Source organism: Dasypus novemcinctus, chromosome 9 (genome assembly GCF_030445035.2).
Source record: "Dasypus novemcinctus isolate mDasNov1 chromosome 9, mDasNov1.1.hap2, whole genome shotgun sequence".
Lineage (NCBI taxonomy): Eukaryota > Metazoa > Chordata > Mammalia > Cingulata > Dasypodidae > Dasypus > Dasypus novemcinctus.
Window position 1 is genome coordinate 102,311,877 of NC_080681.1, and position 27,402 is coordinate 102,339,278.

The following is a 27,402-nucleotide window of genomic DNA, read 5'->3' on the forward strand; positions in this document are numbered from 1 at the left end:
AGTGCTGGCCCTTTAAAGGTTCGTGCCAAGGGATGAAGTCTAGAGCGGAAGTTGTAATGAAGGGCCGAAGTCCGGCCGATGAAGGGCGGAAGCAGAATGCGGGATCATGGCGCAGCCTGAGGAAGACGTGAGAGACTACAATTTGACTGAGGAGCAAAAGGCAGTCAAGGCCAAGTATCCTCCAGTCAGTCGAAAGTACGAGTGTAAGTAGGTGCCTCTCCTCTCTCCAGGTACGGGCCCAAGGACATCCCCTCTCACCCGCGGCTTCTGGCCTCGCTCCTTTCACCGGGTCTCGAAAGGTGCTTCAGGAATGATCTCATTCCGGTCTTTTTTTTGTGTCCGGCTGATGCTAAAGGAAGGAGCTACCTAGTCTGTTGGGAAACCAGAGCTCCCACACTTGGTCTCTTGAGCTGTTATATACGGATAATCACATTTATCTTATGTGAATTTTGTCAGTGTATTAATTCTAAAGATAACCGTATTTTCAGGCGTTTTGAGGCTGTCGCTTTCGTGTATCTCCAAGAATGGGCATGCATATTTCCAACACTAGGATAAAGTGTGGTCAGGTTACGGAACTCGGAAAGCCAAATCGGTAACTTCTAACTTGGTGTTTTACATGGATCCTAAAGTTAGTAAAAAGACCTGGTTTTGTCATTCATTTGCTTAGTGACTTAAGGGAGATCACATATCCTGGCATTGCAATCTCAGTTTCTTCACAGTGTACACTTTCTGCAGACGTTAAGATATCATCCCTAAGGTGGATGTGGTTTGGGGAGCACAAATCAGTTATTTCCCTGCTTAAAATCTTGGGTTGATTTCCTGTCGTCCTCTATATAAAGTCTATTTACCATAGCATACTAGGCATTGTACTTTGTGGACCCTGCATATCTCCCTAGCTCGTCTTTCTCTCGCTTAAGAACAGTTTAAAAAATATTTTAAGAGGTTGTATGTCAAAAGGTCCAACAGGTATGCAATGAAAAGTAAGTCAGTCCTGATCCTCTAAAGTAACCATCATTACCTTTTTCTTATGAGTACGTGCGAAGATGTCCTAGCATTTACTTTATTTAAAGCCAGTTTGCAGTTGATGGATATTTAGAGTGTTTCTACTCTTTTGCTGTTAAAAACAGTGCAGCAGTGAATATTCGTGTACATCCATAATTTTGAATATGTACATGTGTATCTGAAGAATACTTTTCTAGAAGTTAAAATTTAACTTTTAATTTGTCAAAGAATATGTGCTTTTTTTGTTTTTTTGAGGTACCAGGGACCTGGGATTAACCCAGGACCTCTACGTGGTAAGCTGGCGCTCCACCACTGAGCCACATCGGCTTCCCAGATATGTGCGTTTTTAACTTTGACAGTTATTGCCAAATTGCTCTCTAGAGAAGTTGTAACAATTTACACTCTCAATAGCAATATATGAACAATGTACTTCTGTTCCCAGACTTTCGCCAATTTTCTGTTAGTGTACTTTTAGTTTAGTTTTTTTTTTTTTTTCAGTTTATTATGTATCTTGTCATACTAATTGCATTTTCCTTACTGTGAGGTTGAGTATCTTTTAGTGTGTTTGGAACCATTATTATTTCCCCTACTGGAAAGTGTATGTTTGTATTCATACCTCATTTTTCTATTGTGTTGATCTCTTTTTTATTCTTTAGAAATTCATTTTTATGTAGTTAAATTTATTAACCCTTTTTTTTTTTAATGGCTTCTGCGGTGTCAATTTTGGAAAACCTTACCTAGTCTGAGATTATAATTCCCCCATGTTTTCTTCTAGTACATTTGGAAATAAGACTTTTATTACAGGGTAAAATACATACAGAAGAGTGCGTTAAGTGAAATTTCACAAACTGAATGCACCTATTTAATTAATGAAACATTATTACTACCATCCCAGAAGCTTCTCTCATACTCCTTTCAAGTCACCACCTTTCTTGCTCATCATTAGCCTGATTTCCAACATCATAATCTGGTTTGCCTGTTTTTGTATTTTATGTGAATGGAAGCATACAGTATATACTTTTTTTTTTTTTTCTGCTTTGGTGACAAGGATTGAAAGCAGGACCTTGTCGGTGGGAAGCTGGCACTCAACCACTGAGCCGCATCGGCTCCCCTAGTTGGGTTTTTTGTTTGTTTGCTAGTTTGCTTTCTTTGTTTTTAGGAGGCACCAGGGATCAAACCTGGAACCTCCCATGTGGGAAGCAGATGCTCAACTGCTTGAGCCACACTGCTCCCCTAGTATGTACTTTTGAGTTGGGCTTTTTTTCCTTAACATTGTATTGTGTTTGTCAGATGCCTGTTTTTATCTATAGTTATAGATTGTTCTCGCTGTAATTTTTTTTTTTTTAACATTTAAATCTTGACTCCATCAGAATTGGGGTAAGGTGGAAAGTAAGTATCCAATTTAATTATTTTCCAAATGTCTTATCAGATATTCTAATATCATTTATACAGCAGTTAGTCATTTTCTCTGTGATTAAAATGTGACATCCTTATACACAGAATTCCTTTATATGTGGTTGGGTCTCTTGCTAAGCTTACCATTCTAATCCTTTTTTCTGTCTCCTTTTATGTGCCCATGCCATGGTTTAATTATTGAGGATTTATGCTCTTTTAATAGCTTGTAGGACAATCTCCTTCTCAGTACTTGCCCTTCTTTTGCCATTCTTGCTTGTTTGTTTTTCTATATGTAGATAAAAATCATTTTGTTGAGTTCTAAAAAAATTCCTACTGATATTATTTTTGGGGGAGCCATGTTAATTATAAAGTTAGGGAGAATAAAAGCTTTTATATTGAGTCTCCAGGAGTTAGGTATGCCTTTCTATATGTTCAAATCTTATTTTGTGTAACCTCATAAGGTTATTTCATAGTATTTCATTTTTTTTATTGCTAATGTAAATAATTTTTCTTCCATTATATTATCTCTGTGATTGTTGATAATATTTGTGAAAGCTGTTGAATTCTATAATTAATTTTTTATACTGCCATTTTATGAATTCTCTTACAGTTAATAGAATTTTCAGTTGATTCTCTGGAGTAGTTGTCTCCAGACTTTTTTCTTTGCATATCCTGAATTATTTATGTTCTACTATATTGTCATCATAGATCCATTATAAAACATTCAATAAAAACAGCAATTAGTACTGAGAAATAATACGGTTTAAAACATAGTTTAAAATTGTGCAGAGAAAACTTTTTAAAATAAAATTTTATTGAGGTATGTCATTCATACATGAATATACATAAACAATAAGTATATAAAGTTATGAATTTATAAAACAAGTATACATGTCATCATCGTACAGGGCTCTCAGACAACATCCCACCACCAACACCTTGCTTTGTTGTGAAACATTCATTACAAACTATGAAAGACCATCATCAAAATTACTACTAAGTATAGCCCATATCTCATATTGGGTGTATTTTCCCCCCAACCCACCCGATGATTTACACCCTGTGTTAGAATTATATATTTGTTCATGAGAGAATATTCTCATATTTGTTATTTTAACCACAGACCATCTTCTACCACTCAGTTCTTTGTGAAACACAGTCCCATGCTTTGTACAATTCATTCAATGTGTACACTCAGCAGCTCTCATTTTTCTCGTTTGTGCTGTTATCACCTCAAATTTTTTTTTGTAAGTTTTTTTTTTTAAAGTTTTTAATTTTATTTATCCCCCCCTTGTGGCTTGTTTGTTGTCTGCTCTCTGTGTCCACTTGCTGCATGTTCTTCTGTGTCTGCTTGTTTCCCTTTGTTGCATCATCTTGCTGCGTCAGCTCTCTGCGGGTGCAGGCGCAGGCCAGCTTACCTTCACAAGGAAGCCCTGGGACATGAACCCTGGGCCTCCCATATGGTAGACCGGAGCCCAATCGATTAAGCACAGCTACTTCCCTATCACCTCAATTTTTATTACTGCAAAACAAAAAAATTATACCCTCTATTTTTGTTGCTTAGAATTAATATATCTTCTTTACATTGCTGCAAAAAATATTCCAATATTACTTTTGATTATCATCCATAAGTTACATTAGTTGTATTTTTCCCATGTATTACCATAGTCTTGTTTTTTTATACCTTTTTTAAAAGATTTATTTATCCCCTCCCCTTCATTGTTTTGTTCTTGCTGTCTGCTTTCTGTTTCCAGTTGCTGTGTGTTCTTCTGTGTCTGCTTGTCTTTAGGCAGCAGTGGGAACCAATCCTAGGACCTCCTGGTGTGGGAGAGAGGCACCCAATCTCTTGTGCCACCTCAGCTTCCTGGTCTGCTGCTTCTCTTATTGTCTCTCCTCTGTGTCTCTTCTTGTTGTGTTATCTTGCTGTACCAGCTCTCTGCACGGGTCAGCTCGCTTACCGTGCTGGCCAACTTGCCTTTACCAGGAAGTCCTGGGAATCAAAACCTGGACCTCCCATATGGTAGACCAGAGCCCAGTTGATTGCTCTACATCCGCTTCCCAACCATATTCTTAACACTTTGTAAAAAATCATTCTTACATTTATACTATTAACCACAATCTTCATCTACCACTGAAATCACTATATTATACAGTCCCTAGATTAGTCTTCATCTTTCTTACAATTGACATTTATATCCACAGACTACCCCTTTCAGCCACAATCACATTTCTAAATTAGCAGTGTTAGTTGTACTCACTATTGTGTTACCATCAACTCTATTCATTTCCACGCTTTTATAATAAACCTTATTAAAAATTATGTACCCATTAAGCATCATCTCCCATTCTCAGTCCGCATATCTCCTGGTAACCTTTATTTGTGAGGTTACTCATTGTATGTAGTTCATATTAGACTATGCAATATTTGTCCTTTTGTGTTTGGCTTATTTCATTCAACATAATATCCTCATGGTTCATGTTGTCATGTGCATCCCAATTTCATTTCTTCTTATAGCTGAGTATTATTCCATTGTACGTATATACCACATTTTCTTTATCCATTCATTGATTGATGGACACTTTGGCTGGTTCCATAGTTTAACAATTGTGAGTAATGCTATAAACATCAGTGTGCAAATGTCAGTTAGCATCCTTGCTTTCAGGTCTTCTGAATATACTAGTAACAGGATTGCTGGATCATACGACAGTTCTCTGTTCAACTTCTTGAGGTACTGCCGAACTGTCTTCCACAGAGCCTACATCATTCATGATTATCCACATTTTAAGAGGAGGCTTGAAGAAGATAAATACATGCCACTGGTCCAAAAGTAGGGATGGAGCCAGGAGGAGAGCAAGGGGCTTCCAACTCCAAAGTCATACTCTCTCCTCTGGACCGCAGTGACCACAGAACACCCAAACTTGTGGCTCAACTGGCCGGTGTGGTCCCCGCCATCTCCCCCAGGTCCCAGCCAGGTCCTTCGTGTAGCCCATGTTGGGACTACTAGCAAGCTGAGCTGGCTGTCCCTGGCCAGCTGCAAGGACCTCATGACAATGGTGCTCTTGCCCTTCTCACACTTGGCATTGATCGCCATGGCCATCCAGAGTGTGCCTGAGCACACACTCATGCTCAGCCATACCAGTTCCATTTTTTTTCCCTAAGATTTATTTTTTATTTATTTCTCTCCCCTTCCCCCTGTCCCCGCCCAGTTGTCTGCTCTCTCTGTCCATTCGCTGTGTGTTCTTCTGTGTCCACTTGTATTCTTGTCAGCAGCACTGTGAATCTGTGTCTCCTTTTGTTGTGTCATCTGGCTGTGTCAGCTCTCCATGTGTGTGACGCCATTCCTGGGCAGGCTGCATTTTTTTCATGTGGGGTGGCTCTCTCTAAGGGGTGCAGTTCTTGTGCATGGGGCTTCCCTATGCAGGGGACACCCCTGCGTGGCATGGCACTCCTTGTGCACATCAGCACTGCACATGGGCCAGCTCCTCGCACGGGTCAGGAGGCCCTGGGTTTGAACCTTGGACCTCCCATGTGGTAGGCAGGCGCTCTATCGGTTGAGCCAGATCCACTTCCCCATACCAGTTCTTGACCAATAGCTTCTCCTTCTACCAGCATGGCAAGGCCGGCTGGCAGAACTCCTTCAGGCAAAACCTATCACTGAACTGCTTCCTTCAGGAAGTTCCCGAGATGAGGATGGCCTAGGGGAGGGTAATTACTGGATCCTGGATCCAAACTTCAAGAGAATGTTTAATAATGGGAACTTCCACAGGGAGTGAAAGCTTGTTCTGAAGTCAGCGGCAGCTCCATGATGACTGTAGGGACATCTGAGTCAGAATGTTACTGGATGGCTCTGGGCTTCTGGGCTACTAGGTCCTTGGCTTATGTTAAATACAAGAGTTTAAGGACACAACATAGGGTACGCAAGGGAGTAAAGGAGTTTATTAAAATGAGAGAAGTGCATGGTCCAAGGTATGGACCATGGGTGAGCGGCAGAATGAGATTAAGTCAGGACTTTTTAAAGTCTTTCCTCCTCCCCCTTCATAACACTGGGGGAGGAGCTGCAGCTGTTTCCTGTTCTGACGGGTTTCCTCACCTGTCACTTCTCAGGGGGCCAATTATGTTGCCTTTTGAGTGTATTGGGCACTTTCCCTTGATCCTGAATGGTTTCTCATTCCAAATCAGATTCTTATGACTGGGGATTTCACAGAATCCCTCAGGAGGTTTCCAGGTGGGCTCTCACAGCCATGTGGTCTGCCGGCCATGTTGTCTGCCGTCCCTCAGCTGTGACCCAAGTCTTCCCTTTCCCTATACTAACCTATCTCAAGAAGAGGGGCTTTTCTCAGGATTGGGCACTGGAATCCAGAGAAAAAGCTTTTTTAAAAAAATTTTAAATACATATATACACACACACATACATTTAAAAGATACTTAGGTTTCATAAAATGTTACATAAAAAAGTATATAGAATTCCCACATGCCTACTCCCCATACCTCCCACTTCTCCCCACATTAACAACTTCTTTCATTAGTGTAGTACATTTCATTGCAGTTGATGAACACATTTTGGAGCATTGCCACTAATCGTTGTTTACACTCTGCCACTCAATTCTGTAGGTTATGGCAGGATATATAATGGCCTTTATCTGTCATTGCAGTGTCATTCAGGACAATTCCAAGTCCTGAAAATATTACATCTCTTTTTCACCTCTCCCTGCCTTCAGCACCTCCAGCAGCCACTTTCTCAACATCAATGATAGAATTTCTTCCATTGCTAGAATCACAATAAGTCTATAGTAGAATATCAGTAAGTCCACTCTAGTCCATATTTTACTCCCCAGTCCTGAGGATTCTGGGATGGTGATGTCCATTCCACCTCTAATTGAAAGGGGACTTTGATCCCATATGGCTGATGGGTGGGACTGTCTTGCTTGCAGTTGTAGATTCATTTCCTTGGTATGGTAGTTGTCTATCCTCACCTCTTTGTTAATTGACCTGGGTGAGTCCAATGAACTAGAGAGTAGGTGTTGTAACTCCGTAGAGCTCAGGGCCCACCTGGCACATGGACAGCCCAAAGAGTCAAGTCTATTGGACGTACCAGAGAAAACTGTTTTGTTCTCACAAAAATCTTGTTAATATTTCTATATTATGCTTCATGATTATATCTGTAGAGATGACCATATGTTTACCTGAATTGACAGATTTCATAATAATGGAATCCTCTTTCCAATCCAGGAATACTAAATCCCACTTGGTTATGGTGTATTATTCTAATGTGCTACTGGATTCTACTGTATCAACATTTTAAAATAGAATTTTTCTATTGATATCATTGAGATTGGTCTGTATTTTCTTGCAACTTCATTTCTTGCTATTGAACATCCCTAAGTCTACCATCAAGCTTTCCCTGTAGCTCTGGTTGTCCTTTAAGACTCAGTTTAGGGAAACGGACTTTGGCCCAGTGTTTAGGGCGTCCGTCTACCATATGGGAGGTCCGCGGTTCAAACCCCGGGCCTCCTTGACCCGAGTGGAGCTGGCCATGCGCAGTGCTGATGCGCGCAAGGAGTGCCGTGCCACACAAGGGTGTCCCCCGCGTGGGGGAGCCCCACGTGCAAGGATTGTGCCCGTGAGGAAAGCCGCCCAGCGTGAAAAGAAAGAGCAGCCTGCCCAGGAATGGCGCCGCCCACACTTCCTGTGCCGCTGACAACAGAAGCGGACAAAGAAACAAGACGCAGCAAATAGATACCAAGAACAGACAACCGGGGGGGGGGGGGGGGGGGGGATTAAATAAATAAATAAAATCTTAAAAAAAAAAAAGACTCAGTTTAGTTGTCATCTCATTCATTCGTTCAGCAAATATTACTGAGTACTTACTGTGTCTCAGATACTGAGCAGAAATTAGAAAGAAAAGGAGCAAAACTGTTATAGATAGTCCTTAGTCTCTTGGCACTTAACCATGTTTAATTCCTTTAGGCATGCTTACCTGAACTCCTTAGTCTAGGTTAAGTTTACCTTGTGTCCTCCTGTAGTAGCAGTGTTCAAAGTATGGTCTGTGGGCTCTTGGGAAGATGTCAAAACTATTTTTACAATAATACTAATTTGTTAATTGCTTTTGTCACTGCTTTGATAATTGCACTGATGGTGCCAAAACAATGTTAGGTTAAACTTCCGGCACTTCAGCACAAATTGAGGCAGGAGCTGATAGTACTGATACCAGCAGTACTGATAGGATTGTATTCTTCACCTCCATGCAGTTGCAGTTCTAAAAAAGTCATTTTCACTTAAGAATGTCTTTGATGCATCTGTAAGAATTATTAATTTTATTAATCATTAAATCTTGACCCTTCAGTAAACATGTTTGTTTGTTTTAAGTAATCTTTGTAATGAAAAGGGAAATATACATAAAATGTTTCTCCTGCATGTCAAAGTAAGATGGTGACCTGGAGGAAAAGAACTTAAGTGATTGTGTTGTAAGCTAAACTGGCTGATATTTTCTTGAAAATAAAGTGATCTGTCCTCAAGAAAAACAACTGACAGTGCTTGTGTCAGTGAAAAAATCCAAACTTTTAAGTGAAAATTATAATTTTGGAAAACTCATATCTGCCATTATGAGTTTGACAGCTTCCCAGAACTTAAAAGATTTTCTGATGACATTGGTGATAATATTAGCAAACATGTTTTTTAAAAGTCTGTATAATGAAATGTAGCATTATCTGTATAACTCAGTGAACTTAATATTTTCCAGGTAACCAGTGCTTGATGTTACACAATCAGGCATGGATAACATCCACTCAAAGTACAGGATGGATTAATGTTAAGAGTATTTAAAGTTCATTGTTATAGCTGCAGATTCCACATTGCAACAATCTTTTAAAAACTACCACATATCATGTTTTGGTATAGTATCAAAGAAGAATATCTTTGATACTAAAACATGCCTCCCCCTTCCTCCCACCCCAAATATCTGTGAGACCGGATTTTATTCATGTACTTCAACCAGATCAATGTATTGCAACACATTGAAAGCCAGACATTAAAGATAATTGTAAAAATGCAAAACAGTGCCGCTTTTCTCAAATATTTTTTGAAAATATACTTTTCATTAGAATAGACAGTTTATGTTTATATATAATGGGCTTGTTATTACTTTTAAGTGACTAATAAACTTTTTCAAGGTTCTCTGTTAAAATTTCTAGTATGATAAATATTGATAGGTATGACCTATATAAACAAAACTCTTAGGGGTTTTCAGTGGTGTTTTTTTGGAGGTTCTGGGGCCCCTGGAGATTTAACTTGGGATTTAACTGAGCCACATTAGCTCCCTCAATAGTTTTTAAGAGAGTAAAGTGTTCCTGAGATCAAAAAATTTGAGAACCACTGCAGTATAGTAACATGCTGTCTTTTTGAATAAGTTTTTAAAATCAAGATATAAGTTACATATAGTAAAATGCTTAGTTAGATCTTAAATGTAAAGTCCAGTGGTTTGAAAAACAGCCACATTTCTCTAGCCAACACTCTAACCAAGATAAGGAACATTTCTACCACCCTAGAAAGTTCCTTTTCCATTCATTCCTCCATTCCCCCCTCTACACTTTGAGCTAAACACCATAATTTCTATCACCATACCTTAATTTTGCCTGTTTTTGGTTTCATATAAATGGACTCATATAATGTGGACCCTTTTAGGTCTGACTTCTTCATGTAGCATGTTTTTGTAATTCATCCATGTTATGGATGTATCAATAGATCATGCTTTTTTATTGCTGAGTAGTATTCCGTTATATGATTATACCTCTGTCTATTCCCTTATTGTTGGACATGTGGATTGTTTTTAGTACTTATGAATAAAGTTACTGTGAACATTCTTGTATATGTCTTTTTAAGGGCACATTTTCATTTCTCTAGGGTTAAGACTTGTTATTTTCTTTTTTAACTCATCATCTCTGCTTGTCAATGAGCCTTTTAATGCCTGAAGCACCGTTGTCTTTTTTTCTAAAAAGATTTATTTATTTATTTATTTATTTTTATTCCTCTCCTCCATTGTCTACTCTTTGTGTCCATTTGCTGTGTGTTCTGTGTCTGCTTGCATTCTTCTTGTCAGTGGCACCAGAAAATCTGTGTCTCTTTTTGTTACATCATCTTGCTGCATCAGCTCTCTGTGTGTGTGGTGCCACACCTGGGCAGGCTGCACTTTTTCATGCTGGGCAGCTCTCCTTACAGGGTGTACTCCTTGCTTGTGGGGCTCCCCTATGTGGGGGCACCCCTTTGTGGCACGGCACTCCTTGTGCATCAGCACTGCACATCGGCCAGCTCACCACATGGGTCAGGAGGCCCTGGGTTTGAACCCTGGACCTCCCATGTGGTAGGTGGAAGATCTAGCAGTTGCGCCAAATCCGCTTCCCAGTTAAATCTTTATTAAATGTTTTTGTGTGAATTAGAGATAAATTTGAACTGTGCATGCCACTGGAAGAGGTTGTGTTATGGTGCAAAGTATACTAAATTGGGAGTCAGAATAACTCAGTTGTAACCTAATCTCTGCCTCTAATCAACAGTGTGGACCTGAACAAGTGAAATAATCCCTCTGGATTTCAGGTCTCTTGTGAGTGAAGGAATTCTATTAAATGATCCTGTTGGCTTCTTTCCAGCCCTAATATTCTGTGATCTTAAGTGGGAAGAATTGATGAAAGTCATGATACCGGTGAAGAATAGACTCTGAAAATGTTGCGATAACAGATACAGAGGAGCATGCCATAGTAGTAGTTGTTGCTTTCTGGTCTTGTGAAACTCAGGAAAAAGCTCATGTGGAGTTTATTAAATGAAATAGAGAATTAAGGAGTTCTGTGTCTTTGATGATAATGTAATTCTTAGAATTTTGATCATTTGCACAGTAGATATTTAGAAAAGATATCAGTTTGTTTTGCTGAGGAATAGTAACTAATGGCAGGTAATGTCATTTGTTTATTGAGAATAGACACTTTTTAGATCACCCAGAATACCTGGACCTGCTGTTTTACAGAAATTATTATACATTTCAATTTAAAGCTTGTTTTTTTCCCCCTATCCCACCCTGCTGTTTTTGCTGTGCCCATTCACTGTGTGATCTTCTGTATCTCTTTCTCTTTTTGTCTTCTCATCTTTCTCCTCTAGGATTCACCAGGATTTGATCCTGGGGGACCTCTGATGTAGAGAGAGGTTCCCTGTCAATTGCTCCACCTCAGTTCCTGGTCTCTGATGTGTTTCACCTTGATTCTCTCCTTCATCTCTCTTTTGTTGCATCATCATCTTGCGGTGTGACTCACTTGTGCGGGCACTGGCTTACCATGTGCGCACTTGGCTTGCTGTGTGGGCACTTGGCTTGCCACGTGGGCACTGGCTTGCCGTGCAGGCACTGGCTCCCCATGCTTTCTCTTTTTTCACCAGGAGGCCCCAGGGATCGAACCCAGGTCCTCCCATATGGCAGGCAGAGGCCTTATCACTTGAGCCACATCTGCTTCCCTAAAGCTTGTTTTTTTTTTTTTTTTTAAAACAATAACCCTTAACAAAGCAGTTAACTTTATTGTATAAATGGTTAGCAAAAGGTATAGAATTTCCCATATTTTTTGACTTTTTAAGGATGATGTTCTTAAAATATTTAACTAGAGTTATTTCTTTTGGTGATTTATTTGAAAGCCAAGTTTGGTGTCTCATAAGTGTTTTTCTCTCTCTTTCAGATTTGGATCATACAGCCGATGTCCAGTGAGTATAGTTGGAATTTGTTTCTTTAAAACCATGTGATTAAATAGGAAGGCAGAATGTTTTAATCTTGTCCCTAATTTTCGTTTTTCTCCTCCTATTTTGGTCCCTTCAGAACATGAAAAATGGTAGTTTGAAAATACCCATGGGAGTGGATGTGGCTCAAGCAGTTGAGTGCTTCCCTCCCACATGGGAGGTTCCAGGTTTGGTTCCTGGTGCCTCCTAAAGAAAAAACAGAACAAAAAAAGACAATGAGCAGACAACAAGCAAAAAAAAAAAAAAAGAGAGAGAGAGAGAATACCCAGCTTCAGTGCCACTGAATTAATGGAGACCTTTGGTTTTTCTGTTATGTTGATTTATTCTCACTTTGCTGTCAAGTTTTCCCTTTTGCAGTGGATTAATATTACAGAGTGCATAAATATGTTTCTTTAGGTTACACGCATGGGGAAATACTCTGGAGGAAGCATTTGAGCAGTGTGCAATGGCCATGTTTGGTTACATGACAGATACTGGAACTGTTGAGCCCCTTCAAACAGTAGAAGTAGAAACCCAAGGTAACTGATTTATTCATGAGGAGGAACTTGTTATGCAAATATAAATTATTTACATAATTTTGGTATCTTTTCAAACTTTTCACAGTAAAAACAAAGTTGATTATGAGCCTGTTCTCTTTCACCTAGCTTAAGAAATTCATTGCATTTTTAAATTCAAATAAGTCTTTAGACAGAATTATTAGATATCATACTATTGTGATTTTTTTTGATCCTGTATAGGAGATGACTTACAGTCTCTTCTTTTCCACTTTTTGGATGAGTGGCTTTATAAATTCAGTGCTGATGAGTTCTTTATACCCAGGGTAAGTAAGGGTTTTTTCTTTCTAACTGAACAAATGGGTTCTTGGTTCATATTTAAAAGTAAACATTGGTTTAAAGTGGAACATATGATGCAAAACCAGTTCACACAAATATGTAAGATAATATTGATTTGCAACTATAATGGCCATAGGCACTTCTTAGTTAACCTGTGCTTGCATTATATATGCATTTTGTACTTAAATCTCTTATTCTTTACTTGCTACTTACTAGGATTTTGTAATCAGACTGGACATACCATGTAAACAGGCAGTGTACTGCTGCTTAGCCTGAGGGACAGTTCTCAAATTATTCTGTTGTCATCTACATTTTTTACATCTCCCAAGTTTGAGCTATTTTATGTTAATCTGTATGTTCCTTTTGTTATGGTAACCATTTGAGGTTTAGCAGTTCTGCCAAATTGTCCAAGGCTAAACAACTGCTGCTTCTAGTTTTTTCTAAAGTGAAAAAAAAAAAAAGGAAAAGCCAAATGGAGATTCCTTGCTGGTCTCACCTCTAGAAGGAAGCATCTCTCCAACATTATAGCTTTCAGACATAGATGACCTTTTCTGCTTCTACAGTTCCTCCATTCTCTTCCTTACCAGCTCCACCACATATACTCTATCAACTACATCACTTGTCTTACTGAGTTCAAGTGCCTATGCTATTATGAATATAGGCTGAGTGAGCGAAATCCTATATCCTCCTCCTCTATCATGTATCTTACAGAGAAATTCTCTCAACTTGTGTTTTTAGATTATACATTTTCAAGAATGCATCACTTGAGTATGCTAAAAAAAGCAACATTAATTTCTTGAAGTGTATTTAGTTTGTTCTATTTCAGCTAACATTTTAATATTCTTTGATAGAGAGAGGTTATATACTGTTATTTTTCTAGAAAAGATGGTAACCTAGACATGTTTTAATAAATGGTCTTTTATGAAAAAATTCTTTTAATTTTTTTTTTTTCTCTTTAGGAAGTGAAAGTACTCAGTATTGATCAAAGAAATTTCAAATTACGGTCAATTGGGTAAGTTTTGAAACTCTTTTAATTAGCAAGTCATGAAAGATGTTCTTCATTGGACCTGTGGGCAGGAAGATAGAAATGTCACTTCAGAGGACCATTTGTGTCTGGCACAGCTTTGCAGGTTTAGTTTTGTGAGACACTTAGGAGTAAGGGCTCATGGTCCATGGTCTAGTCCTCATCTTTGGAAGACCAGAAATTTTTCAGAACAAAATTAATTCTGGTTGTTAAATCTGATTCCCAATTTGGTGATTTTTAGTTAAAAAAAAAACCAAAAACTTAATTGGCACAAATATTTGCATAAAGCCATGACTCCTTCTACTCAGCTCTGTGGAGTAGAAACACTGATATATTTTTCCTCATAGATCCTCACTTCTAGACTCCATTGGAACTGTTACCAGATGACTCTGGGTTTCTGGGCTTCTAGATTCTTGGCTTATGTCACATAAAAGAATTTAAGGGCATTCCATAGGGTAGTCAAGGGAGTAAAGAGTTTATTAAGAAACAAGAGGGAAGCGGACACTTGACCCAATGGATAGGGCATCTGCCTACCACAGGGAGGTCTGTGGTTCAAACCCCGGGCCTCCTTGACCTGTGTGGAGCTGGCCCATGTGCAGTGCAGATGCGCGCAAGGAGTGCCGTGACACACAGGGGTGTCCCTGCGCAGGGGAGCCCCACGCGCAAGGAGTACGCCCCATAAGGAGAGCCGCCCAGTGTGAAAGAAAGTGTAGCCTGCCCAAGAATGGTGCCGCACACACAGAGAGCTGACATAACAAGATGACGCAACAGAAAGAAACACAGGTTCCTGGTGCCACTGATAAGGATAGAAGCGGTCACAGAAGAACACACAGCGAATGGACGCAGAGAGCAGACACATGGCAGGGGGTGGGGAGAGAAATAAATAAATAAATCTTTAAAAAAAGAAACAAGGAAACTAGAAAAGTACCTAGTCTGATGCATGTACCTCAGGCATACTCTGGTTGAGTTGTGCATGCAGGTGAGACCCTAGGTCAGGGCTTTTTAAAATCAGTTTGCTGTTCTGATTGATTGCCTCCCTGTCATTTCTCAGGGAGCCAATGGTGAGGTCTTTTGAGGATATTTGGGGCTTTCCCTCATGTTCTAAATGAGACTCTCATGGCTGGGATCTCACAGTGTCTTTTCAGCAGCCGCCTTCTCAGGAGGTTTCCAGGTGGGGTCTCATGGCCATGTGGTGTATTGGCTGTGCTGTTTGCTTGGCCAGCTGCCTTTCCCCTTTCACTATACTAACCTGCCTCAAAACCAGTTCCTTCTGCTTTTCTTTTCCTTCCAAAGTTTACAAAAACAATTAGGTCACTATGACTGAATTTGGTATTTCCTAAGTTTCTCCAGTCATTTAACTATATCGTTTAGATTATTTCTATATATAGCTTATCTTTTCCATTTTATGTGGAATTTTATTAGTTTCTGTATAGTGAGGTCTCTTATTTTCCACATTCTGTTTTTTTTTTTTTATGTGTAAGGCTGGTCTAAGGTTATTCAGCTAGTAAGTTGTTGAATGGAATTTTTAAAACTTTGCTCTTTCTAATATCTATATTATAATTTTCAGCCACAGTAGTGTCAAGGGGTGAGAGTACAGACTGTAGACATATTTGGAAGAGCTATCAAATGCAAACCAAGTTCAGGCCATATTATAGAAACTAGTATTTTTGCCTTTGTGGTACTCAGATACACTTTCTCCAGTGGGAGATATTTTTTAACCATTTCTAAACCCTGAATACAGAGAAGACTTTGAACATGACACTCTATTATGAAAATGTTCAGTCAACAATGTTTATTGCCTGTCTACCATAAGTACACTATCAACTTGTCCAAATGGCTCTTGTACACAAGTCTCTCCACAGCTGTATCTCCTAGAAAATAAAAGTGAAATGTATAGTTCCCCTAAATCCTCTCATTTGTTTTGATTTTCAAGTATCTTGATCACATATATAAGGCTTATTTTAAAATATATAATGACAAAACAAATGTTAAATCTTAACGTGTGGGAAGCGGATTTGGCTCAACTGATAGAGCATCCATCTACCACATGGGAGGTCCAGGCTTCAAACCCAGGGCCTCCTGACCCGTGTGGTAAGCTGGCCCATGTGTAATGCTGATGCGCGCAAGGAGTGCCATACCACGCAGGGGTGTCCCCTGCATAGCGAAGTCCCACGTGCAAGGAGTGCACCCCTAAAGGAGAGCCTCCCTGCATGAAAAAAGTGCACCCTGCCCAGGAGTGGCGCCATACACAAGGAGAACTGATGCAGCAAGATGACACAACAAAAAAGACACAGATTCCCGGTGCTACTGACAAGAATACAAGCAGACACAGAACACACAGCAAATGGACAGAGAGAGCAGACAACTGGAAGGGGAAGGGGAGAGAAATAAAAAATCTTAACATGTTTTAATTTTTTTTCTTTCATAAGGTGGGGAGAAGAGTTTTCATTGTCCAAGCACCCTCAGGTATGTTTTTAAAAAATCCAGCCATTAAAAGTATCTTCACCATAAAGTCTGTATATTTGACAGTAAACTAGGTCTAATAAAGTGGTAATTAAAATAAGTTTTTCTCAAACTTGTCTGAATGGATACAGTGTGTTAAAATACTGTAATTTCATACATCTGATGGTGGATTAGGAGTCAGCATTTTGTATTCTAGGGTCAGATTTGTTACAAATTGTTGTGGGACTTAAAAGGCACTGCGTTTTTGGACTTTGGTTTCTTCACTTAGATAATAAGGCTGTTGGACTAGATGTTCTATAAAATACATTCTACCTCCTGTGGTTCTCTAGATTTTATATTTGCCACCATCTGTGACCCAACTCCATAACAGTCAAATCTGTTTCAGCAGGGCTTGACGATTTTTTTTCTGTAAATATTTTAGGTTTTGTGGGCCAAGAACTACTCAGCTCTGTGGTTGTTGAACTAAAGCAGCCACAGATAATACATAAATAAATGAGTGTGACTGTGTACCACTAAAACTTTATTTATAATTGAAGTTTTGAATTTCATATAATTTTTAAATGCCAAGAAATATTATCTTTTCATTTTGCTTTTCAATCATTTAAAAACATAAAAAAACATTCTTATCTTGCAGGACTGAGCAAAGACAGATGGGGGCTAGATTTGGCCTGTGAGCTATAGGTTGCCAGCCTCTGCGTTTAAGCTAAAAAGACCTAAGAATTCGAGGTGACTGGGATTAAAAATTTAGTTTCTTCCAATATCTTTAGTGTCATTTCTTTGACCACAACATAATGAAATGAAGCCTGGTGAGGGAGCCTATTGTATAATGAAGATTTTGGCTGGCCTTTGTCTCTGTTTCCTGGGAGTATCCTCTAAATCCTTGGAATTTCCTGAGTGACAGGAGCCTTTGATTTTCATAGCTGTCCCCCTTTCCCTCAAAAAAATTTGATAGTTTATGGTAAGAAGATGACTCAGGGTGAAGCTGTCTACACCAGAGACCAAGCATGTGATAGAGAATTGGAACTTTGTGTCTGACTTGAGGGTAGGGGCTGGAGGCTGCAGATTGAGTTCAGCCTTGTGGGCATTGATTGAATGAGCTGTGTCTATGTAACGAAACCCCTGTAAAAACTTCAAACACTGAAGCTTGGGTAAGCTTCCCAGATCAGAAGTGCACATCATTGTGACAGGATGATGACTGACTCCATGGAAAGAGAACGTGGGAGTTTTATGTTTGGGGACCCTCCCAGATTTCATACCCCTTCCTTATTTGTATCTTTTTTGCTATAATTAAACTGTAACCATAAGTATAGCATTTTTCTGAGAGTTATGTGAGTCATTCTAGCCAATTATTGAAGCTCACAGGGTACTAGAAACTCCAGAATTGGTAGGCAGTTGGTCAGAAGTGAGGGTGGTCCTGGGAACCCCGTGAATTTATGGCTGGTGTCTGAAGTGAGGGCAGTCTTGGGGAGGATTGTGCTCTTAGCCTCTCCACTACTTCCAAGTAGTTAGTGTCAGAATTGCATTTAGAGCCTCAGGGCTGAGAAGCATAAAAAGGAGTAGAGGGGGACGTGTACATTGAAAACAAATTATTTTTATAGCACAGTGGATGTTTCTAAGGGAATCTAGTATATTCTGGGTATAGCATAACATTTCAAATAGACTCAGGACTTTGGGGAAGATGGAGAATTAAAGAGACAGAGTGATCACATCTCTCCCAGAAAAAAAATATCTAGAGGACAGGCAGACTGCCTGGAAGGCTGATCTGGGGCTCAGGACATCAGGGGAAGGCAAGACATCACCCTGAAGAGAGAAGGACAAAGGAGTCTCAGCTGGCTGAAAAATCCCATGAGTGGAGCTGCAAAAGCAGTGGGACCCTACCCCTACCAAACCTCACCCTACCCACAGAGCTACGGAGCAAATAGGCTGTGGACTGCAGCGACTTTAGACTGAGGGTTGCAGGGGTCGTCTTCCCCAAGAAAGGGGAGAGGGGGGTACACAGCCTACAGCAAATCCAAATTTTGGCCAGTGAACTTGGTCTGCCTCCTTGGAGGGGTCGCACACTTCCTTGCCTCCAGACCAGGTGTGGCCACACATTGTTTGCCCTGAGAACCTGCAGGTACTAGAGATAATTTCCTTCTCAAACACCCACCCTACTGCCCCAGGTTGGTTTCTGAAGAGACGGAGGGAGGGTATGGCCGGCCAAGGGTGGAGAGCAGCCTCTGAGAAAGTTTGTGAGGTTTAGCCAGCCCCAAGGACATTGATTTAGCACCCGCCCACCTGCCTGAGGAATTAAACTGAATGCATTCCCCCCTAGCACCTGGAGTCTGAGCTGAGGCTTCTGCTGGCTAGACCAGAAAAGTGCACGAAAAAGGAAAAATAAAAGTGGCAAGCAGGTGCCCTTTTTTTTTGCTTTACATGCATCTCTATTGAAACTAGAATTTTTTTCTTTTCAAACCCTTGTGTCAAGGGCTGAAACTAGAATTTTAAAGTGGCATTGCATTTACTAGGTTTTCACCTTTAACAAATTATTAATAGCTTGTGACTCTAGGGTAGTGTTAACAGAAAAGGTTTGAATTTTATCTACATATTAATCTTAGTAAGGTGTTTCATTATCCATTTACAAAATAAAAAATCAATGTCTTAATAAAAACAGATCACGTGAGTATGTTTCCTTTCCATGTCTGTAAAATGAAGGGCTTTTTCTGGTTGGTTTTCATTGCTAGTTTTTTCAAAATTAACCTCATGGCATGAGCCCTCAGGAAGGAACTTCACAGCCACCTGGCCTCTCAAAAGACAGCTATGCTTCATTCAAAATGAGGCTGCTATTTAGGTACATCAATATCCTCATTAGACTTCAGTCAACCCCAAGAATGCTTTAAAAAATGTCACAGCTTTACTAATTTTCATCAAATATTCTTCTACATTCTGCAACTTTGTTTTGCATCTATATGCTAGCCACAAACTTTCAAGTCCTGGGGTAATAACACAAGAGGTGCCTTTATTGCCACCCTTTCCAAGTTCCCTGGAAACTGGCCTGTACCTATTACTGGATCCTTAGACCTGGTTTGAGCAGTTAAACACAGGCAATCCTAGAACAAAGAGTCAAAGAATAGTGGTAACACACAGCTACTTAACAGTAACTCCCTAGGCAAGAGAGAAACCATGGAGGCAAAAAGGCAGTGGTATGCTGTAATTACAGTACTGAAAGAGAAAGACTGCCAGCCAAGAATTCTTTATCCAGCAAAACTGCCCTTCAAATATAAGAGTGAGCTTAAAATTGTTGGCCTATCTCCTCAAACAGCTGTCCTAGAAGCTCAGATAGCAGACTCCCGCCTAGTCGCTTCCCCCTTTCCCCCCCGCCCCCAGCCTCTCCGCCTGCCCTCTGCCTAGTAACTAATCGCAACCACCTATCGGAAGGCAGTACCCGCCTGCACCAATCCCCGTCCCTATAGACAGCAGACCTAACTTAATACCCGCCCCCATCCCTAGTAACTGCTTATGGCAGCCAACCACAAGTCTGCCCATGCTTCTGCCAATCCCCTACCGCCACGTCTCCCCCCACCCTCTGCGTCTCCTATATAACCCACTGTACTTCCTCAATAAACCGGACTTGCGCACAGACCTGGTCTCCGCGGCATCTTCCTTTCCCCCGCCGTCCGTCCTCCACACCTGAGAGCCCCCGAGGCCGTCTGCCACGACCTCGAACCCCGCTAAGGTGCGCTAAGGTGCGGCCCTCCTGACCCCTCCAGCCGCCCCTGTCAGGAGGAGAAACCCCCGCATAAAATATTCACAGATAAGTAGAAACTAAGAGAGTTTGTAAATAAGATCCATTTCTGCAGGAAACACTAAAGGGAGTTCTGCAGCTAGAAAAGAAAAGAGAGAGAATTGGAGGAGAGTATAGAAGTGAAGACTATCAGAAAGGGTAAACAAAAAGGTAAAAAGATGGACAAAGATAAGATAGGACACATGGAAATGAAAGGATGAAATGGCTGAAGTAAATAATGCCTTTACAGTAATAACACTGTTAATGGATTAAACTTCTCTGTCAAAAGACATAGGGTGACAGAATGGATAAAAAACATGAACCATCCATATGCTGTCTTCAGGAAAGTCACCTTAGACCCAAGGATGCAAATACACTAAAATGAAAGGTTGGAAAAAGATATTTCACACAAATAGTAACCAAAAGAGAGCAGGAGTAGCTATACTAGTGTCAGACAAAACAGACTTTAAATGCAAAAAAATGACAAGAGATGCAGAAGTATATTAATAACAGGGACAATCCACCATGAAGGTGTAACAGTCATAAATATCTATGCACCTAACCAGGATGCCCTGAAATACATGAGGCAAACTGGCAAAATTGAAAGGAGAAATAGATGTCTTTATCATAATTGGAGACTTCAAACACAAAACTTACATCAGTAGATTGAATAACTAGACAGAATCAACAAGGAAACAACTTGAACAATATGATAAAGGAGCTGTATCTGACCATTGTACCCCAAATCAGCAGGTTATACATTCTTCTCAAGTGCTCATGGATCTTTCTCCAGGATAGACTACATGTTGGGCCACAACCCTGCTCTCAATAAATTATTGAGATTGGAATTATACAAAGTACCTTCTCTGATCATAAGTAGATGTAAGAAAAGACAGCCAGAATACATCCCTTATGGCTTCTTTCAGAGGGAGGATATTGCTACGAATGGAATATGAGAGTGGCCTAGAATGGTAGTTTTGTTTCCTAAAGTAATAGAAAACTAATTAGTATGTTACTGCAAGTAATGTAAAATACTGAAGAACTGTAAGAGTAAAAGTTGAAGTATGACTCAATTTCCTGACATTGGAACACATTAAAAATACTTCACTTCTTTCTCCCCATTCCCCAGAATTCAGTGAAATACTTATATATAGTATATACCTAAGACCAAGGCCACTTTGTCACATTTTAGGTATTATATGTTCCTGTTAGCCATTGAGAATGCTCAGAATGAATTGTGACTGAGTTGGTTTCATTTATTCCCACCAGTTTCTGAAGCATGCAAATGTAAATATGAAAGGAGTAAAAGAATCAAAATGAATATGGCGCCTCTAAATAAAGTTAAACTTTAATGAATAGATTATGCTTCTGAATAAAGAAGTAAAATTTATATTTGTTAAATGTACAGTTTAAAAACCAAAGAGCAAGGAATCTCAGAGTCTTATTAATTATATGCATATTAACAAATGATTTATACACAGCACAAAAGAAAACTTTTTCCTCTAGTTTGTTTGGAATTGCTTCTTTGCTTTGTGTCAAGAAAAAAATACTAAATCTACTATTGGATTAGCAGGTAATCTACCATTTTGGGTTTAAAATATTCAGAGAATCTATGTGACAACATGAATTATCTTATTTTAGCATTTGGCCAGTGAGCCAGTTTTACTTACTACTTTTTGAATGAAAGGTCAAAAAGTCTTTCAAAGCCAAAAGGGCTTTTTTATGAATGGCATATTAAAAAGCTTGTTCCTGGTTTTAAAAAAGTGTTCCTGGTTGTAATATCATCCTTATCTTCTCTCTAGTAATCCATATCACTTCCATCCATGCATCCATACATAATTCAGAAAACCTTTACCAAATGCTTATAATATATATGCCAGACATTGTTTTAGGTGCTTTTATTTTTAAACACTTATTTATTTATTTTTAAGGATTTATTGATTTATTCCCCCCCCCCCCTTTTCCCCTCCTGCTGTTTTTGCTGTCTGTGTCCATTCGCTGTGTGATCTTCTGTATCTGTTTCTTTTTGTCTTTTTCACTTTTTCTCCTCTAGGATTCAGAGGGATTTGATCCTGGGGACCTCTGATGTGGAGAGAGGTCCCCTGTCAATTGTGCCACCTTAGTTCCTGGTCTCTGCTGTGTTTCACTTTGACTCTCCCCATTGTCTCTCTTTTTGTTGCATCATCATCTTGCTGTGTGACTCACTTGCTCAGGCACTGGCTCACCATGCAGGCACTCATGTGGGGACTTGGCTCACCACATGGGCACTGGCTCACTGCACAGGCACACCTTGTCTTCTTTTTCACCAGGAGGTCCTAGGTATTGAACCTGGTCCTCCCATATGGTAGGTGGAGGCCTTATCACTTGAGCCACATTCACTTCCCTTAATTTTTGTTTTATTTTTAAGTTCTTAAGCAGTTTCATTGAGATTTGTTCACATACCATATAATCTTTTGATGCTTTTAGAGAGTTCACAGGACAAACAAGGTGTCTGTCCACTGAGTTTAAAATCTAGTGGAGAAAGACAGCTAGACACAGTAAACAATTTCAATGTGTGAACAGTGCCATAAAGAAAATAATTAAATGAGGGTAAGGTAAATATGGTTGGGAGAGAGGGTTGTCAGAGAAGGCATACCTGAGATGACATTTGAGCAGAGGCCCAAGAGATGAGAAGTGAGAGAGATATATGTGGGGGGAACTTTCCAGGCAGAAGAAACAAGTATAAAGGCCCTGAAGTGAGACTAGATTGTGTTTAAGTAGTAAGAAGGACAAAATGGCTGGAACAGAGAGCATGAAGGGAGAATGGTAGAAGGGGTTACACAGACATATCCTCAAGGCTACGGTAAGGCATTTGGATCTTACTGGTCGTGGAATGGGAAGCCATAGAAGTATTTTAAGCAGGGGAGTTAACATGATCTGATTTGAGTTTTAAAATGACCAACAATAGACTATGAAGGAACATGGTTGAAAGTAGAGAGACCATGTAGGTGGCTTTTACACTAGTCAAGATGAGAGAGAGATGGTTCTTGGACCAGGATGACAGTGGTTAGAGGTAGTGAGAAGTGATTAGATTTAAGATTTATCTTGAAGATAGGTACTACGATTTCTCAATATGTGTGGAATGAAGGATATCACCTAGGTTTCAGCCTAAACAGCTCGGTGAATTATGTTATGTTTGAGATGCCTATTAGACACCCAAATGGAGATGTCAGATGATAGACATTTGGCTGTATGGTAATCCTCATTCAAGGATGGGTGTGTCTAGAAATAAAAATTTGGAAGTCATTGCTGAGTATATGATATTTATAGCCCTGGGACTAGATAAGATTACCAAGGAGGGAGTGTATAAAAGAGAACAGTAGAGAGGACAGCCCTGGGCACTAAATTTGGAAAAGAAGCCAGAAAGGAAAAGAGGGAGGAGGAGATGTTATTGAGAGGGAGCAAAAGAAGAGGAGAGGTGTCCTGGAAGCCAAATATCTAAAGCTATTTAGACAATTCAGAGGTCAGGTTAAGAGAAGGATGGAGAGTTGCCCATTAGATATGCCAGTCAGTGGAACTGTGTGTGAACATTTGGGGTGTGTTAAAGAGGGAATGAAAAGTGAGAATGTTGGACAATTCTGTCCAGAATTGCAGAAACAGGAAATAGATAAGTGGAACAGTAATAGCTAGAAGGGAATGTAGCAAGTAAGTTGTTCTGTATTAGCTAAGAGATTATGTAGTACTATTTTATGCTGAAAGGAAATGATCTAGGAAAGAGGGAAAAATTGATCATTCTGGAGAGGGAGGGGATAATGTCAGATCAAAGGCCTTAAGCAGGCAAGGGCTGTGGGATAGAGTATTCAAATGGAGAAGTCAGTCTACTGGGAGGAGCAGGGAGAGGCCATAAATCATAGCAGAAGGGAAGGCCAAATACGTGAGTACAGACACAGTAGGATGGTAGGTTTGGTGGTGGGAAAATGAGTCAGCTCTTGTTGATTGTGTTTATTTTCTCTCGGAAGTGAGTGTGATTGAGAATGAGAAGGGATGGGGTACTGGAGTAGAAGCTGTGGAAATAATTGTCTTAGAGAGTGAGAAAGTAGAGTTAGTGGGTAAATGTAGGATTGCTGGTTAGGGCTGAGTGCTCATCTGACATTTGTGAACATCTGTTTAAGGTGATACCAGTTAGTATGGCGTGTACTGCCATAGGCAGAATGTGTTAGATTTGATTTAGGTGGTTCTGCAAGGTGATTATGGCAGAGGGGGAAAAGCAAAGGTGGGTGTTATTCAAATCCTCTTGTCCAATCTTTGAATTTCTTTTGTGCTACAGAGCTAGCAATTGCCATTTCCCTAGTGCCTGATACATTTTGTGGTACACACAATTACTATTGACCGTTTTCAGAGCTGGAAGGCACCTAAGAGAACATCTAATCCTGTGGTTCTCAGCTGAGGTGGGGGAGAGGGGAGTGTCATGTGTCAGAGTCACCAGGAGAGCTTTTGGAAACTGTTTCACTCTGCAGCTAGATTGGAGAGAGGAACCCCATAGGGTAAAGAGAGGATTGGCAGTTGAAGAGAAGGGTACAGGCTGAGTTCCTAGGTCCTGGGTTTGAGTACTGGAAGTGGTTTGAGCAAGAGAAGGGACCCTGAGCCAAACAGAAAAGCTTGTATTCTTTGATTCAACCCATTTTGTAAATGAAAAAACTTATGCCCAGAGAGGTCGGACAGCTTTTATACCCAGGATTAGAGTTCTATCTCCTAACTCCGGTTCAGTGCTCTTTCCACTCTACACATGTTGCCTCTCGTTTTTATTATTGGATCAGATGTAATATTATAATTTGATAATTATTTCACATGAGTTTTTAGTTTATGGAAGGTTTACTTTCTGCCAATTGTTGCTAGAATTCATGATTCTGATTTCAATGTCCTTTTTTTTTTCCATTTGTCGTTTCTCTACCCCCAACTTTAGGGAACTGAAGTCAAGGCAATAACATATTCAGCAATGCAGATCTATAGTGAAGAGAAGCCAGAAGTTTTTGTGATCATTGACATTTAAGATACAAAGAAAAGACTCCTATGAAGAACTATTTCCCTTCCTTTTGGGAGGAGACCATGATTTAACTTCTACATTATCTGTTGATATATGGAAACTTGCAGAACAGAAATTTTTTTACTTAGTACAGCTTTCAGAGATGGACAATCAGGGCACAGCTGTGGTCTGTATTACCCAAATATTCAAACTTTAAAGACTTCTTCAGGTGGTAATTATAGTCCCTTATTTATTAATTTCCTGCTGTGGTAACAGGTTCCTCACATCCTTGTATTGGAAATCGAACCCTCCAGCCTAATCCCAAAAGGGATCACTGATGTAAGCAGCAGCCCAGGAGACTCCTTATCCCTGTGGGAACCAGACCCAGGACCCAGGTCCATCTGCCAGCACTCAAGCATCAGCCCGTTCCTCTGAAGCCTCTATCAAATCCAGTTTGATAAAAAGAATAATTTGAGAAAAAACATTTCTACACCTAGAATTTTGCTTTTCAAGTCAATTAAAACATCTATTTTCTATATGTACATTAAAAGAGATTGCTATGAGGCAGAGCTATTCTGTATCTCAGTTGTCTTTCTTAGAAGAAATAATTGTAGTTGAACAATTGGAAAACTTCTCTAGAAAGAGCCCTGATTTTCTTTTTTTTTAAAGCGTTGATGGATTAACACTTTCCTATTTTCCCGTAAGAAAAATTCAATACTACATATTGAAATTCGGCTCTTCCTTCTAACATGTAATTATATAATATATATATATATGTGTGTGTGTGTTTTAAATTTATTCCCCCCCCAACCCCAGTTGTCTGCTCTCTGTGTCCATTCGCTGTGTGTTCTTCTGTGACCACGTCTATCCTTATCAGTGGCACTGGGAATCGTGTTTCTTTTTGTTGTGTCATCTTGTGTCAGCTGTCCTTGTGTGCGGCGCCATTCTTGGGCAGGCTGTACTTTCTTTTGCGCTGGGCAGCTGTCCTTACGGGGCGCATTCCTTGCACATGGGGCTCCCCTACACGGGGGAAACCCCTTGTGGCATGGCACTCCTTGCGCACATCAGCACTGCGCATAGGCCAGCTCCACATGGGTCAAGGAGGCCCGGGGTTTGAACGACGGACCTCCCATGTGGTAGGCAGATGTCCTATCCATTGGGCCAAGTCTGCTTCCCTGTAATTTATTTTATTTTATTTTATTATTATTATTATTTTTTAAAGATTTATTTATTTAATTCCCCCCCCTCCCCTGGTTGTCTGTTCTTGGTGTCTATTTGCTGCGTCTTGTTTCTTTGTCCGCTTCTGTTGTCGTCAGCGGCACGGGAAGTGTGGGCGGCGCCATTCCTGGGCAGGCTGCACTTTCTTTTCACGCTGGGCGGCTTTCCTCACGGGCGCACTCCTTGCGCGTGGGGCTCCCCCACGCGGGGGACACCCTTGCGTGGCAAGGCACTCCTTGCGCGCATCAGCACTGCGCATGGCCAGCTCCACACGGGTCAAGGAGGCCCGGGGTTTGAACCGCGGACCTCCCATGTGGTAGACGGACGCCCTAACCACTGGGCCAAAGTCCGTTTCCCTATATTTTATTTTTTAAAGATTTATTTATTTAATCCCCTCCCCGCCCCGGTTGTCTGTTCTCTGTGTCTATTTGCTGCGTCTTGTTTCTTTGTCTGCTTCTGTTGTCAGCAGCACGGGAAGTGTGGGCGGCGCCATTCCTGGGCAGGCTGCACTTTATTTCGCGCTGGGCGGCTCTCCTTATGGGGCGCACTTCTTGCGTGTGGGGCTCCCCTACGTGGGGGACACCCCTGCGTGGCAGGGCACTCCTTGCGCGCATCAGCACTGTGCATGGGCCAGCTCCACACGGGTCAAGGAGGCCCGGGATTTGAACTGCGGACCTCCCATGTGGTAGACGGATGCCCTAACCACTGGGCCAAGTCCGTTTCCCATGTATTTATATTTTAAATCTGGTATATTTATGCAGTTAGATGAGAAAATAATCTTTTTTAATTTCTTTTTTTCCCTATTACCTAAGCTATTCATCCCTAAGGAGTCAAGGAAAACAACTTTAAAATGATCTGAATTTTTAAGTTTAGGTGATTTTTTAAAAATCAAATTTGATTTGTAACTTTATTCTTTGTTTATTATTTGAGGTATCCTTT

At 40.3% G+C, this 27,402-nt stretch overlaps 1 protein-coding gene across 1 annotated transcript; it reads left to right on the forward strand.

Moving 5' to 3' along the window:
* Positions 1 to 63: 63 nt before the first annotated feature.
* Positions 64 to 25,814, forward strand: ZBTB8OS (zinc finger and BTB domain containing 8 opposite strand). Its single transcript, XM_004485175.5, is given in 8 exon segments — positions 64 to 98; positions 100 to 203; positions 12,103 to 12,127; positions 12,557 to 12,678; positions 12,898 to 12,980; positions 13,953 to 14,005; positions 16,447 to 16,483; positions 25,186 to 25,814. Coding segments are annotated over 8 exon segments (531 nt in total). The 5' UTR covers positions 64 to 78; the 3' UTR covers positions 25,273 to 25,814.
* The last annotated feature ends 1,588 nt before the right edge of the window (positions 25,815 to 27,402 follow it).